Here is a 14,012-nt window from a genome sequence, read left to right as displayed (position 1 = left end):
GTTATTGACATGTAATTCACATATTTACAACTATATTAAAATTCACCCTTAAATTTTTTTTACTGTTTAATCTATTCGAATTTTTTTTAATGTTTATTTATTTTTGAGAGAGAGAGAGAGAGAGAGAGAGAGAGAGAGAGAGAGAGTTGGGTGGGGGAGGGGCAGAGAAAGGGAGAGAGAATCCGAAGCAGGCTCCAGGCTCTGAGCTTTCAGCACAGAGCCCGATGGGGGGCTTGAGCTCACAAACTGTGAGATCATGATCTGAGCAGAAGTTGGACACTTAACTGACTGAGCCCCCCCGGGTGCTCCTAAAATTCACCCTTTTAAACTGTAACCAGTTCGGTGGTTATCAGTATATTCGCCGAGCTGGTCAGCCATCACCATTATCTGACTCCAGGATATTTTTATCACCTACAAAAGTGATTCTGTACTCACTAGCTATCACTTCCTATTTCCCTCTTCCCCCTGCCAACCCCTGGCAGCCACTAATCTACTTTCTGTCTCTGTGGAGTTGCTTATTCCGGACATTTCAGACTATGTGGAACGATTATCATGTGTGGCATTTTGTGTCTGACTTCTTTCACCTAGCATAATGTTTTCAAGGTTCGCTCATGTTGCATCATGTATAAATACTTTTCCTTTTTGTGGCTGAAGAGTATTCCACTGTATGGTTAGAGTATATTTTATTTATCCATTCATCCACCGATGGGTATTTTGGTTGTCATCACTTTTTTTTTTTAATGTTTTTATTTATTTCTAGGAGAGAGAGAGAGACAGCATGAGCAGGGGAGGGTCAGAGAGAGAGGGAGTCACAGACTGAAACAGGCTCCAGGCTCTGAGCTGGCAGTCAGCACAGAGCCCGACGCGGGGCTCGAACCCACGAACCGCGAGATCATGACCTAAGCGAAAGTCGGACGCTCAACCGACTAAGCCACCCAGGTGCCCTGGTTGTCATCACTTTTTGACTACTATGAATAGTGCTGCTTTGAACATTCGTGTTTGCGTTTTTGTGTGAACCTATGCTTTGAATTCTCTTGGGTATATACCTAGAAGCAGATCTGCCGTGTTATTTGGTAACTCTGTTTAACTTTTTGAACTGCTAAGCTGTTTCCCAAAGTGGCTGCACCATTTTACATTCCCACAAACAACATAAAATAGTTCCAGCTTTTCTACACATTCTTGCCAACACACATTGTTTTCCAATTTTTTTTATTACAGCCTGGTGGGTGTAAAATGGTTTCTCATTGTGGTTTTGATTTGCATTTCCCTAACGGCTAACGATGTTGAGCATTTTTTTCATGAGCTCATTGACCACTTGTATATGTTCTTGAAAGAAATGTCTATTTTTTGAGAGAGAGAGAGAGAGAGACTGTGTGTAAATGCGTTGTGCACCTGCACAAGTGGGGGAGGGGCAGAGGGAGAGGGAGAGAAAGAATCTTAAGGAGGCTCCATGCCCAGCATTGAGCCCAATGCAGGGCTTGATCTCAAGACAGAGATCATAACCTGAGCTGAAATCAAGTGTCAGATGCTTAACCCACTGACCACCCCCCCAGAAGCCCCAGAAATGCCAATTTCTGTTTGTACTCAGTTTTAAAAATGTTTTATTTATTTTTGAGACAGAGAGACAGCATAAGCAGGGGAGGGTCAGAGAGAGAGGGAGACACAGAATCTAAAACAGGCTCCAGGCTCTGAGCTGGCTGTCAGCACAGAGCCCGAAACGGGGTTCAAACCCACAAACCGTGAGATCATGACCTGAACCGAAGTCGGACATTTAACCAACTGAGCCACCCAGGTGCCTCTGTACTCATTTTTAAATTTGAGTTATTTTATCTTTTTGCAGTTGAGTTGTAAGTGTTCTTTATATATCCTGGATACTAGACTATTATCAGATAGATGATTTGCAAATACTTTTCTCTCATTCTATGCATTGTGTTTTACTTTCTGTTTCTTAAAAAAAAAAAAAATCAGTTAATGGGGTGCCTCGGTGACTCAGTTGAGCATCTGACTTCTGCTCAGGTCATGATCTCAGGGTTCATGGGTTCAAGCCCCAGGCTGGACTTTGTGCTGACAGCATGGGGCCTGCTTTGGATTCTCTGTCTCTCTCTCTCTCTCTGCCCCTCCTCCGCTCACACTCTGTCTCTCTCTTTCTCAAAAAAAAAAAATAAATAAATAAAAAGTTTTCAAAGTGGCTAAACCAATTTATACTTCTTCTACTCAACTAAAAATTCTCACTGATCCAATTTTGGTTACGGAAGGTACTGAGCGTAGTTTTTGTCAATCTGTTGTGCATAAATGGTAACTTATTTNATTTTTAATTAATTTATTTTTTAAATAGTTTATTGTCAAGTTGGATTCCATATAACACCCAGTGCTCATCCCCAAAAGTGTCAGCCAATTTTTTTTTCACTTGAGCCATTTTTAAGTGTACAATTCAGTGACATTAATGATATTCACAATGTTGTGCAACTATTACTGTATCTATGTCCCAAACTTTTCTGTCACCACACATGGGAATTTTATATACATTAAGCAATAACTTCTCCTCTCCCCCAAGTCCTTGGTAACCCTTCATCTACTTTCTGTCTCTATGATTTTTTTAAAATGTTTTTAAGTTTATTTTTGAGAGAGAGAGACAGTGTGAGCAGGGGAGGGGTCAGAGAAAGAGGGAAACACAGAATTCAAAGACAGGCTCTAGGCCTGAGCTTTCAGCAGAGAGCCTGACGTGGGGCTCAAACCCACGAACTGTGAGATCATGACCTGAGCCAAAGTTGGATGCTTAACCGACTGAGCCACTCAGGCGCCCCTACTTTCTGTCTCTATGAATTTGCTGGTATCCTTTAAAGCTCTTGAGCACCAGATTTTAATCTCAATGAAGTTACAAAACTATCTTCCAATTTACAAAGCTTCGAGTTGAAAGTTAGAATGCATAAAATACATGGGCATAAAATCCTTTATTTTCTTTTAATTGGCCCTCTGCAGCCAGTCTAAAACAGGGAGAATAAAGTCAATGAGAGACCATGCAGAGGGCCTTTTGGATAGTGTGCTTTTGATTTCTTATTACACCATTGTTTCTCTGCTACTTGTGAACATATTTCAAATACATGTAAATTGCCTTCACTTTTTTTTTTTTTTAAAGTAAGCTCTATACTCAGTGTGGGGCTTGAACTCATGACCTTGAGATCAAGAGCTTTATGCTCTACCGATGCAGCCAGCCAGGAACTCCTATCTTTACTCTTTAGAGCAGGGTTGTTAATCTGAGGTTCTGAGATGGTTCATGCATAAATCATTTAGTAAGTCCATGAACTTGAATGGGTATAAAATCACATCTTTAATGCCTAACTAAGAGTTACAGTTCTTTAATTTTTTTTTTTAGGTTTCTTTTTTTTTTTAATGTTTTATTTATTTCTAGGAGAGAGAGAGAGAGACAGCGTGAGCAGGGGAGGGTCAGAGAGAGAGGGACTCACAGACTGAAACAGGCTCCAGGCTCTGAGCTGGCAGTCAGCACAGAGCTCGATGCGGGGCCCGAACCCACGAACCGTGAGATCATGACCTAAGCGAAAGTCGGACGCTTAACCGACTAAGCCACCCAGGTGCCCCTACAGTTCTTTAATTTAAGGAGAAACCACAGCAGTAATTAGCAGCACCTGTCGCTTTGCCACAGCTAGAAATTAGGAATATTTTTATATCAGATCTCAGTTGTTGCAGAAACTTCAAAGTGTCAATTACACTAGTCATTCTTTGAAATTATCGGAGCTATTAGAGCCACTGCTAGAGCTTGTTATTTAAAGTGTTAATAGGGGCACCTGGGTGGCTTAGTCAGTTAAGTATTTGACTCGATCTCAGTTCAGGTCCTGATCTCGTTCATGAGTTCAAGCCCCTCATTGGGCTCCGTGCTGTGCGTGGAGCCTACTTAAAAAAAAAAAAAGTGCTAATAAAGAGGCATGTAGATTGCCATATCACAAGTTAAAATTTTTATTTGAATGATTTTTAATCTTTTTTAGTGTTTATTTATTTATTCTGAGAGAGAGTATGTGTGAGCACGGGAGAGGCAGAGAGAGAGAGAGAGGGAGGGAGACAATCCCAAGCAGGCTCTGCAATGCCAGTGCATAGCCCAAGGAGGGGCTCAGACTCATGAGCCGTGAGATCATGACCTGAGTCGAAATCAGGAATCGAATGCTTAAACGACTGAGCCACCCGGGCACCCCAAATTATATTTTTATAGTTAATATTTTGGCTGAATTCCAGTAAAATTTGTTTCCTTTGCAAATCTATTCATTTTACTTCATTAGTTTTTTTAAGATTCAAAAAAATTTTTTAGTGTGTATTTATATTTGAAGGAGAGAGAGAAAGAGAGAGAGAATGTGTGAGCAGGAGAGGCGCGGAGAGAGAGGGGCGGAGAGAGAGGGGCGGAGAGAGAGGGAAACACAGAATCCGAAGCAGGCTTTAGGCTCTGAGCTGTCAGCACAGAGCTGAACGTGGGGCTCGAACTCACAAGCCTCGAGATCATGACCTGAGCTGAAGTTGGAGGCTTAACCAACTGAGCCACCCAGGTGCCCCAACTTAAGATTTTATGTTTAAGTAATCTCTACACCCAACGCAGGGCTCGAACTCACAACCCTAAGATCAAGAGTCATCACACGTTCCACTGACTGAGCCAGCCATACTTCATGAGTTTTAAAACATCATTCTGAGCAAGGGGCCTTAGGCTTCATCAGACTATCACAAGGTCTGAGGCACAAAAGAGATGAGAACTCTTGGCCTTTTCTATCTGCAAGATGGCAATTTGGGCCAGATGAATCTTTTTTATATTTTTAAAGGATTTGGGGAGAGTGATGGAGATTCATTACTCAAAATTTGCATTACAGCACTGCTTTGCTGCCTTTAATCTGAGCATATAAGAACCCCCACCCCCCACCCCAGGACCCAGGAAATGTTACATCTTCTATTTAAAAAGGTCTCAAACTTGGCTGTTAGGAGCCCCCAGCAGAGGATACTGTTTATTTGAGTTGCTGGTACACCGACTCTGTTTCTGCAAGCATTTTCACTACCAGGGCCATCAAATACTGGCTTTGCATTTGGATGGGGCAGGCACAGGTGCGGACCCTCTGGCCTTCCCCAGCACACATACCTCCATTCCCATGGCAACGGCCGCTTGGAGCAAGTTCAGCTTCAAGTCTGGAGACTGGACGGGAAGCACCTCCCTTCTTGGTCTGGCTGGTGGGTGGCGGAGTAAGGGAAAAACCACCTCACATAGTCAGGCCTGGGTGCCCTCCGGAGAGACCCTGCACCCTTGGTTTAGCCTGGAGCCCTCTGAGACCAGGTCACCTGAGTGTTGCACATGGGCCGAGATTTGGCCTCACTGTGTCCTGGCCTCGGCGAGATTTCTTCCTTCTCTCCTAGGTGTGGGGATTGGATTCTGAGCTCTCCACAGCCCCTCGCAGGTGGAGCCCTCCAGGTGAATCGACTGGCCTCCAAGTCTCAAGCCAGAGATCCCCTGCCCTCCTCCTCCTCCCTCCACCCTGGCCCCGCCCCCTCCCCTCCCTCCCATCAGTCTGTGGGTGATCTTCCTTAGCTCTGATCCTCTTCCTCCTCTTTGCCCTGACACAGCTCACCGCCCCTCCCCAGACCTACAGCGCCCTCCTGGGTCCCCTGCCCTTGTTTCTGCCCCTTCCAATCCACCCTACTCCCTACCCCCAGCCTTCTGGCCCCAGGGTGATCTGTCTAAAATGCAAAACAGACCATCTCTGCTCCCATTTCAAGCTGGCTCTGGCTCCCCAGTGCCCTTTGGTTCTGGCCTGGCATTCAAGCCCCTCTCACCTGGCTCTTCTCCTGTACCACTCCCTGCGGCCCCCGGCCCCATCAGTGCCCCCAGCAGGCAGCCTGGGCACATCTGCCATGTGGCTGCCGTGCATGGGCCAGCCCTCGCCTCGGGCACTGCTTGTTATGCTGCAATGGGCCTGCCTGGCCGCCCACCCTGCTACCCTGTGGGCCCGATCTGGCACAGCATGGGCACCGCCCCGCCCCAAGAAATGTTCCTACCACTGGGCAACGGCTGTAGTTTCCTCAGGGTCCCGCAGAGTCTGGGCTTTCTGGAAGCACCTTTGAGTAGCAGACCTGAGGGTATCGCCCTGGGCACCCCGTGGTGGAGAGTGCCCTTTCTACTTGACCTCCTGCTGCTGGCCCTTGGTGCCTCTTGGAGAACCCAGGGTGGTCCCCATTCTCTGCTATTCACCCCCAAATTCATTTTACCCTAGGAACACCCAGGAGCAGTGCCTGGTTGGTGCAGACCCACTGCACTTTCTCATGTGCCCCCAGCTCAGTAAAGGCGATAGGCTTCCGTGCCTTTTGCCCTACTTCCAGATCCAGGTTCCTGCGGGGAGCACGCCGCAGTGGCCCACTGTGTCAGGAGAGGAGGAGGGGGGCCTGAAGGCTGACACACTGTGTTCACGTCTCAACCCCACCCTGAGGCCACTCTGAATACTTCCAAGGGGCAGTCCCCTCAGGGGACAAGTTTGGAGCCCAGGCTTGGGGTGATGTCTGGGGCTCAGCATCTGGCCGGAAGGGAGGAATGTTCTGGGACTCCAGATGATTGAGAGGCTGAAGGCAGCCAAACAAAGCTCTCACCAGCCCCTGGGCCTCTGGCCAGCTTGAGCCTCACCCCAGATCTCCGCTCCTCCTGCAGGGTGGGACAGACTCCAAACCACCAGGGCGCGGGGGCAAGAGGACAAAGTGGCTCCGGCCAAATGGATGGAGATGTGGGAGGCCGAGGTACAGGCTGCTTTCCAGAGCACCGGCCTTGCACCCCTCCCTCTGGGGGGCGGCAGCAGGGGCAGCAGTCTGGGGCAAGGCACATCATGGGCGCAGGCTGGGCAAGGACACTGCTGGGTGGGGGGAACCTTGGGTCTGGGGCCCCAGGTGTTTGGATTGGGGGAGGTGGGTGTGCTTTGGCTCAGCAGGTAGGAGATCCTCCCCAGAGGAGTACTGCCAGAGGGCGGGGGTGCAGGACCATGAGCAGGCTGTGCCTCCAGTGCCTGGGGACACAGGAGCCACAGCTGGACCTTCGCCTGTGGGGAAGCACAGGCTGGGGCTGGGAGGGACCTCAGTCCTCTTCCAAGTTTGAATCTAGGTCAGAGATGGAGACTCAGCCTCCCATTGCCCAATCCCCCACTGGGCTAATGTGGAAGAAACCTGCCCCATCATCCCCAAGAACACCCTTGTTCTCTCTTAACCAGGGACCAACTCCTTATCTTGGCATTCAAGGCCCCCACGACTTGCCCCCCCTTCACCATGTCTTTGCACCAAAGGACCCCTTCTTTTTCCTCTTTTCTCTACCACCACCCTGCATTCTTCCCCACCAAGCATCTGCTCAGGTCACAGCTCACCCATACTTCCACTGAAGCCCCCTCCCAATCCCTTTCCCCTGGGCAGTGTCCCTGAGCCCTGCTGTGGGGCCTAGTGCTTTATCGCGGTGTCTCCTTCAAGTTGTCTCCTCCCCGGAGAATCCCCTAAGAGCTGGATGGGGGCCAGGCAGGTGCCAGGCCACTGTGGGCTTGGATGGGGAGGGGTGGGTGTAGGAGGTGGGGCTGCCGCGTGTGGTATCCCCAGCCCTTGCCCGCAGGCCCAGAGAAGCGGTGTCCGAGGCCGGGACAGGAGGAAGGACGACAGGAGAGCCAAGTGCAGTCCCTAAAACAGGCTCTTTAATAACATTTATGTCTTCACTGAAGAGCTTCGCTTTTCCCACCCAGCGCCGGGCTGGGGCCGGCCGGGTCCGCTGNTTCTCCCCAGCCCCGGCGGAGCGGGGTAGCCGGGGATCACTCCCGGAGCCAGGACCCGCCTTCAGCGCTCCCGGTCCCAGCGCCCCATCCTGGATAACCAATGTCCCAGGTAACACACAAACCTGCGTGTGCCGGCCACCCTTATCCGCCCCTGCGACGCTTCCTTCAGGTGCGCTGAGCCCCACCTGCGCAGGCAGCTAGGGAATGCCGAAGCGCCGCCAGCCCTGAATCACCCAGGACCCGGCCCGGACCCTGGGCTATCAGTCTCCCATCGATCCTGATGGCCCAGATTGCTTACAACCGCCCAGTCTGCCCGGCCTCGGCCCACCCGGCCTAGCAGTGCGGCGCGCACCTGTGGGTGACTCCCTCCCCCCACCTCCCACCTGTCCACACAGGCCCACGGGGGTAGTCTTACCGGGTGGGGGCCCCTGAGCCCGCACGTAGCTGCGTAGAGTGATATCTGCAGAGCCCCCTGACTCCAGGGGGATCGGGTGGGTGTGGAAGTGGCGCAGCATGTCAAGCACAGACTGGAACCACAGGTGCTGCACGTGGCACTGCCCGTGGCTGTTCAAGGACAGGCGCAGGTGCTGTGGGCACAGGTGGGTGTGGTCAGTGGTAGGGTCCTGGACTAGCCAGCTGCTTTGCAAACTCCTTTAGGGGGCATCGGGTCTCAAAGAGGGGGGCTGTGTCAGAGCAGGGACACCTCACACATGAGCCCCCTCTTAGGGGGTTACTCCTGTAGTGAGGATGGGAAAGGAGGGGAACAGAGCCAGGCTGGGACCGAAGGGAGCCATGCATTCGTCCCTGTGCTAGAAGCACCCACATCATGCCCTTCACACCCCCAACTCCAGTCTCCACTAGCCCTCGGAGGTCGGGGTTTCAGACCATGTTAGAGATGGGGAAACTGAGGCACAGGGAGGGAGTGACTCGCCCACAGTCACAGCACCGAGCTGGGAAGAGAGGTCGTTGGTGTGATTCTCCCACCCCAGCAGGGAGGAATCTGCCTGCTATTCCTGCAAAGTCCAAGCCCAGAGGGGTAGAAACAGCCCTGAGGCCAGCTGGGGAGGGGCGACCACGGTTGCCTCCCAAGTGTGCTCTAGCAGGAGCACCTGAAGCACGAGGGATAGGGCTGGTTCCTCCCTGGGTCTCCAGAGCCCACATGTGACAGGTGCCCCAGGGAGAGGAGCCACAGGCCTGTGGCTTCAGCCTTACTCTGCTCTATGTGTGTATTACTGGAAGAAGAGTGGTTGTCTCTGCGGCGTGTATAGCAAGAGAGCCAGAGACAGGAGGGTTTCGGGGTATGCACATGACCCTGCGCCCAGGAGAGGAAAAGCACAGTGGGGTCCTACCATAGCCTCAAGTCTGGGCAGGGCCTATGGAGGGGGCAGAGGCCCAGGCGCATCTCAGTTTTCAGGAAAACCTTTCAGACGTGTATTATCTGAAGGGGAAAACTGCTGGCTGGGAAGACAGAGTTCTTTCTTCCTAGGAGGCCCCGGTCCTGCTCTATCCCATGACTAACTTGTCAAACACCGGACAGCCCCCCTGCCCTCACAGGGCAGTAGCTGGGGTGAGTTCAAGGCTGGGTGGTGCTCTCAGAAGGAGAGGAGTCTCCCACCCTGCTTCACCACCCCTCAACCAACTCCCCCTACTGATGCCCCACAGAGGGCTGGGCACAGTCCTGGCCTCCGGCTTGGGGAGGAGTCAGATCCAGGCCCTCCAGGGAGGCCATGGGGGCAGTGCTGGCCCAGAAGGTAAACTTCAGGCTGCCAGGGACAGCATTAAGTGCCTGGTTGCCAGAGGAACTGGGAAGGGCAGCTGCTTTCCAAGGAGGTGTCCCCGGGGAGGCGCTGTCTCTTTCATGGCGGGGCCAGCGCTGCCAAGGAGAGATGCCCAAGGAGCCGGGGGAGGGCCTGTGCCAGGCGCACCAGGGGCTGGGGCACTGACCACCAGTGCAGGCCTGGAGCAGCAGTCCTGGGGTGCCCCCTCCTCCAGCAAGGACTGATGGGAACGGAGTCCTAGGAGGAGCCGGGGCTGGGTCTGTTTCCTTATCGGAAACTTGGGACGGTGGGGGGAGCGGTTGGGGTTCCTGCCCAGTCTGGTCACACTGTAACCGCCAACATTCTGTCATATTTTCCTTTGCACCTTAGGTCATTGTTAGCACACAGTATCCCACCTGCGTGAGGTTCTGTGGCCCTGGCCTGCCACAGGTCTGGCTCAGAGCTGGCACCCAGGAGGGCTTGGGGAACTGACAGTGTGGGGGTGGGTGGGGTAGGAGGGCCTTGGTCGACCCCCACCCTGCACCAATGTGGCGGAGACCCTCAGAGGTCTCAGTGGTAAGCGATCCCCCAGGTACAGGGTCAAAGCTAAACTCTCAGAAGGGCCCAGCCTCCTGTGGGCTCAGCCAAAAAGCGGGTGGCTTCCCCATCTGGACAGTGAAGCAGCCACATCTGGGCCTGACTGTAGCCTCAGTGAGGTGGGGGGGGGCACAGGTGGGGTGAGGGTGTGCCTGTGGGGAGTCATGCCCTGCCTGTACCGTGGAGGCCGCTCCTGGGACCTCCTTAGCACCCTTCCCTCCGAGCTGGCCACCCGGCCTCTGTGCACCCCCACCTCCCCCGCCCTGACTTGCCTTGGCCTTGCCCTGGAAGTTGAAGGTCAGCACATACTCCCCAGGCCGAGTCTCGCTCTGGCGGATCACGAACAGGCCGTGGCTCCGGGGTCCACCCGCTAGCACCAGCTGAGCTGCCCTGACCCGCGACAATGTCCCGTGGAACCAGGGGTAGTCAGAGAGCTCCAGCTCAGGCTCAGCCTCAGGCTCCGCCTCTGCTCCCTCCTCCCCTGGAAGAGGATGACAGCATGAGGGGAGTGAGGGGTGGCCGGGGGTAAGTAAATGAGAGAGGGGATGCAACAGCTTGCTGGCTATTTGCACATAAAATGCTGTTTGAATGATCGTAGAACAGGGCAGGGCACCAACCCAACCGGCTAGTCCAGCACATGGGGTAAACTGAGGCAAGGGCAACCGACTATCCTGGAGTCACTCTGTAAGTCAACAACAAACCTGGGAACAAGCCAAGTCTCCTTGTCCCCCACCCCTGGTTCCAACCCTTTACACTCCACTCCTTCCTCCAAGCATGTTCCAGGGCTTGTGGGAGGGGTCAAATGTCATGACTTCTGAGGCTCAGGAAGGGCCTCAGAGGGAGTCCAAGGGCCTCTGCGGCCTGGGGCGGGGGCCCAGGAAGGAGGGCTGGGGACAGAACCCCACGCCCACTGCACCTGTGTTATTGCTGTCCCTGCCGCTGCCACCCGGGGATTCCAGGGTCTCTAGGAAGGTCTCCAGCGGGACGTGGACCAGGGACTCGCCAACGCCATCTCGAGCTCGGCTGTGTGGAGCTGTCACCACGGCTGCCGTTGTCTCTGGGGGCCGGGGCAGGTCCGCTGCTGGAGAGAAGTGGCCATCCGGGAACCACCACCCCCTCTGGCCCTGCCCTCCGCGACCCCAGCCAGCTCAGCCCCCACCTACCGTCAGTCAGGAGCTCGCAGCTGCAGGAGGCTACTCGGCTGGCCAGACAGCCTCCCCGGGCGCAGGAGAGCTCAGCGTCTTCCTCGCTGTCCCTGCGGAGGCAGGAAAGCACAACTGTGTCCTGCCACGGCCCTCGGACCCCAGCCACCCGGCTGCTCAGGGAGCCATGCCCCGGCTGACAGCGGCAGCCCTTTCCTGCTCCCCTGGGTCCCTCTGCCTCCACGTCCCTGTGTCACACACCGTCAGCTCGCTGTCTGGCCACCATGTACACGACTGGGCCGTATGGAGGGCTCGCTAAATGGGTGCAGCCTTTCTCCTGGGACCCGGGGGGGTGTCTGTCAGATGATGGCAGGGCATGGTGGTAGGCGGGGCCCGGGTGGCTCCCTTCCCTGCCCCCCTGCCCTGGCCTTTGTCTCCCTGTCCGTGACAGGAGGTGTCTGGGACCCTGCCAGCTCGAAAATGCTGCAAAGTGAGGTTCACCTTCACAGGGGCTGGGGGAAGAGTTGGCAGAGCAGATGGCTGGGACGGCAGCAAGGGAGGGATTACAGCCACTTTGGGGATCGGGGGGCCTGGGAGGCACTCAGGCCTTTAATTGCGCTTCTTCAAATGAATCTGTTAATTAGAAGGCAGCAGCCCCTCCCCCCGGGCCTGGCTCACCCCATTAGCCAGAAGGGCTGCTGTCAAGTGCTCCGCTGCTGGCCAGCCTGCCCCTCCCACTCCTGGCCTCAGACGCTCCCCTGGATCCTGCGGCCAGCCTCCCTGCTGCTCCTTCCCACGCAGCTGCCCTCTGCTTGTTACTAGCCATGGCTCCCCACTGCCCCCAACTTACCGGCTCCCCAGGCTCTCACCAAAGTCTCCCTCAGCTCTGCTTCTAGCTACCCAGAGGCCTCGACATTCCCTGCGAGTCCCAGGCACTCACATACCACACACCTTTGACTGAGCCGGTCCCCTCTGCCTGGCTCGGGCCTGCTTTTCCTTTAAGTTTCAGAAGAGGTGAGTACTTCTGCCAGCACACCTTCTCAGCCCCAGGGCTGGGTGCAGGGCCTTGACCCTGTCCCCCCGACCCCTGGCCCTTTGGGCTCTCCCCATCACTGCCCAGCCCCTCGTGGTCTCAGACTCCCCTGGAGTGAAGAAAAATGTCAGTCTAACCTTCTTCCAGGTCCCTAGACTGCCTGTGCAGCAGGCCTCAAAGAGCCTGTTGGGGTTGGGGGATGGGATGAGCCTGGCCAGCAGCACCAACACGGACAGGACTGCCATGAGCAAAGCCCAGCTTCCGAGCTCAGCCCCTGCTGAAACCTCACCCTGGAAAGGGGGACCAAGGGCACCCCCTGGCAAGGCCCCCACCCCATCTACCCATCCGAAGGCCACCTGGGTACTCACCCGGGGTCCACGCAGCCCTGGATGTCAGCCACCCATGAGTGCTTCTGCAGTGAGTCGATGGTCTCCAGGATGTACTCGGCTCCGTTCTCTACCTGGAGAGGGGGTGGCCCAGAGTCCCGGTCTGTCTGCGCCCTCAGCCCAGGGATCCAGACTCCAGGATAAATGGCTTATCCCACCCCTCCATCATGGGTGCTCGCTGGTGTGAGCAGCAGGGAAGACAGTGGGGTCACCATTGGGTGGCATGCAAGCCCAGGTCAGGGGCCCAGGGTGGAGGCTTGGCCACACTTTCAGCAGCAGTGGGGATCACCAGGGGTGCTGTCCGGCCCTGCTGACCACAGTTCCTCAGGCCCTGGGGATGCAGTCTCTGAGGAGGCCATGCCGGCCAGGGAAGGGATGCACCCCGACTCCCCAGAGATGGGGTAAAAGAGTGTCACAACCCTGAAGTGAATGAGGGGCCAGCCGGCCTAGCACACGGAATCAGGGGCTCCCGCACCTTAGCGCCTGGAGGGGCAGAGAGGAGAAGCGAGCCCCTGCTGGGGCCCAAGTGCAATACTGCACATCTGTTATCTGATGACCACCTCCCGGCAGTGCGGTGACGGATGCGGTATGGTTTTCCCATTTTATGGAGAAGACCGAGGGTCAGAGAGCTCAGGTGAGTTGCACACACCAGCACTCAGTGGCTGCCCTGGGACCTGACCCCAGATTCCCGTGATGCCAAGGCCCGCGCTCTCAGCTTCCAGTGTGTGTGTCTCCGTTAAAAAGCAGTTGCTGACCCCCAGCAACTCAGAGCTGGTGGGGGGAGGGGGGTTAACCCCTGTCTGAATAGATGGGGAAACTGAGGCCCAGAGTGTGGCTGCCAGGTGAGCCCCTCTGCCTCAGGGCTCCCGGGCTCAGTCAGCAGCACGGCGGCCAGCCAGCTGTCAGGAGCGAGGCTCTGGGCCTGTCTCCCCTGGTAGACAAGAACGCCAGGCAGGGAGGGACTAGTCCTCATCAGCCTCCCACCTGGGGTGACTCAGGGTAGGGGGTTGGCAAACGTTTGCTCAACGAATAAGGGAGTTCATGATTAAACAAATAGGGCCCAGTAAAACCCAAACCCTACAAGGGGCCTAGAGAGGGGGGCGGGGCTTCATGCAGCTTCGGGTGGGTGGAACCAGGCCTCCCTGGGGACTTGGCCTCACAAACGCCCTCCGGTGCTTTGTGGAGGCACATGGCCATAGCCCTGGCAGCCTGGAAGTGTGTCCTCAGCAACCCAAGTGGGCCACCCTGGTGCCGTGGAGCCTGGGAAAAGGACGAGCTGCCCCCAGACCCACCCGGGTGTCCCTCCTCCCGCCCCCCCGCCC

General features: G+C 54.9%; 1 protein-coding gene across 1 annotated transcript in view; it reads right to left on the bottom strand.

Annotated features, from left to right (window-relative positions):
- Positions 1-7,836: 7,836 nt before the first annotated feature.
- Positions 7,837-14,012, bottom strand: part of SH2B2 (SH2B adaptor protein 2) — a 23,174-nt gene continuing 16,998 nt past the window's right edge. The window contains exons 8-12 of the mRNA XM_077777860.1: positions 12,673-12,764; positions 11,293-11,384; positions 11,046-11,210; positions 10,402-10,610; positions 7,837-8,362 (exon numbers count right to left, since the gene is read on the bottom strand). Coding sequence (XP_077633986.1) covers positions 8,036-8,362; positions 10,402-10,610; positions 11,046-11,210; positions 11,293-11,384; positions 12,673-12,764 — 885 coding nt within the window. The 3' untranslated portion in view covers positions 7,837-8,035. The remainder of the gene's footprint in view (positions 8,363-10,401; positions 10,611-11,045; positions 11,211-11,292; positions 11,385-12,672; positions 12,765-14,012) is intronic.

This window comes from Crocuta crocuta, unplaced genomic scaffold, assembly GCF_008692635.1.
Source record: "Crocuta crocuta isolate KB4526 unplaced genomic scaffold, BGI_CrCroc_1.0 scaffold217, whole genome shotgun sequence".
Lineage (NCBI taxonomy): Eukaryota > Metazoa > Chordata > Mammalia > Carnivora > Hyaenidae > Crocuta > Crocuta crocuta.
The sequence above is the reverse complement of the archived record's forward strand: the minus strand, read 5'-3'. Positions and strand labels throughout refer to the sequence as shown.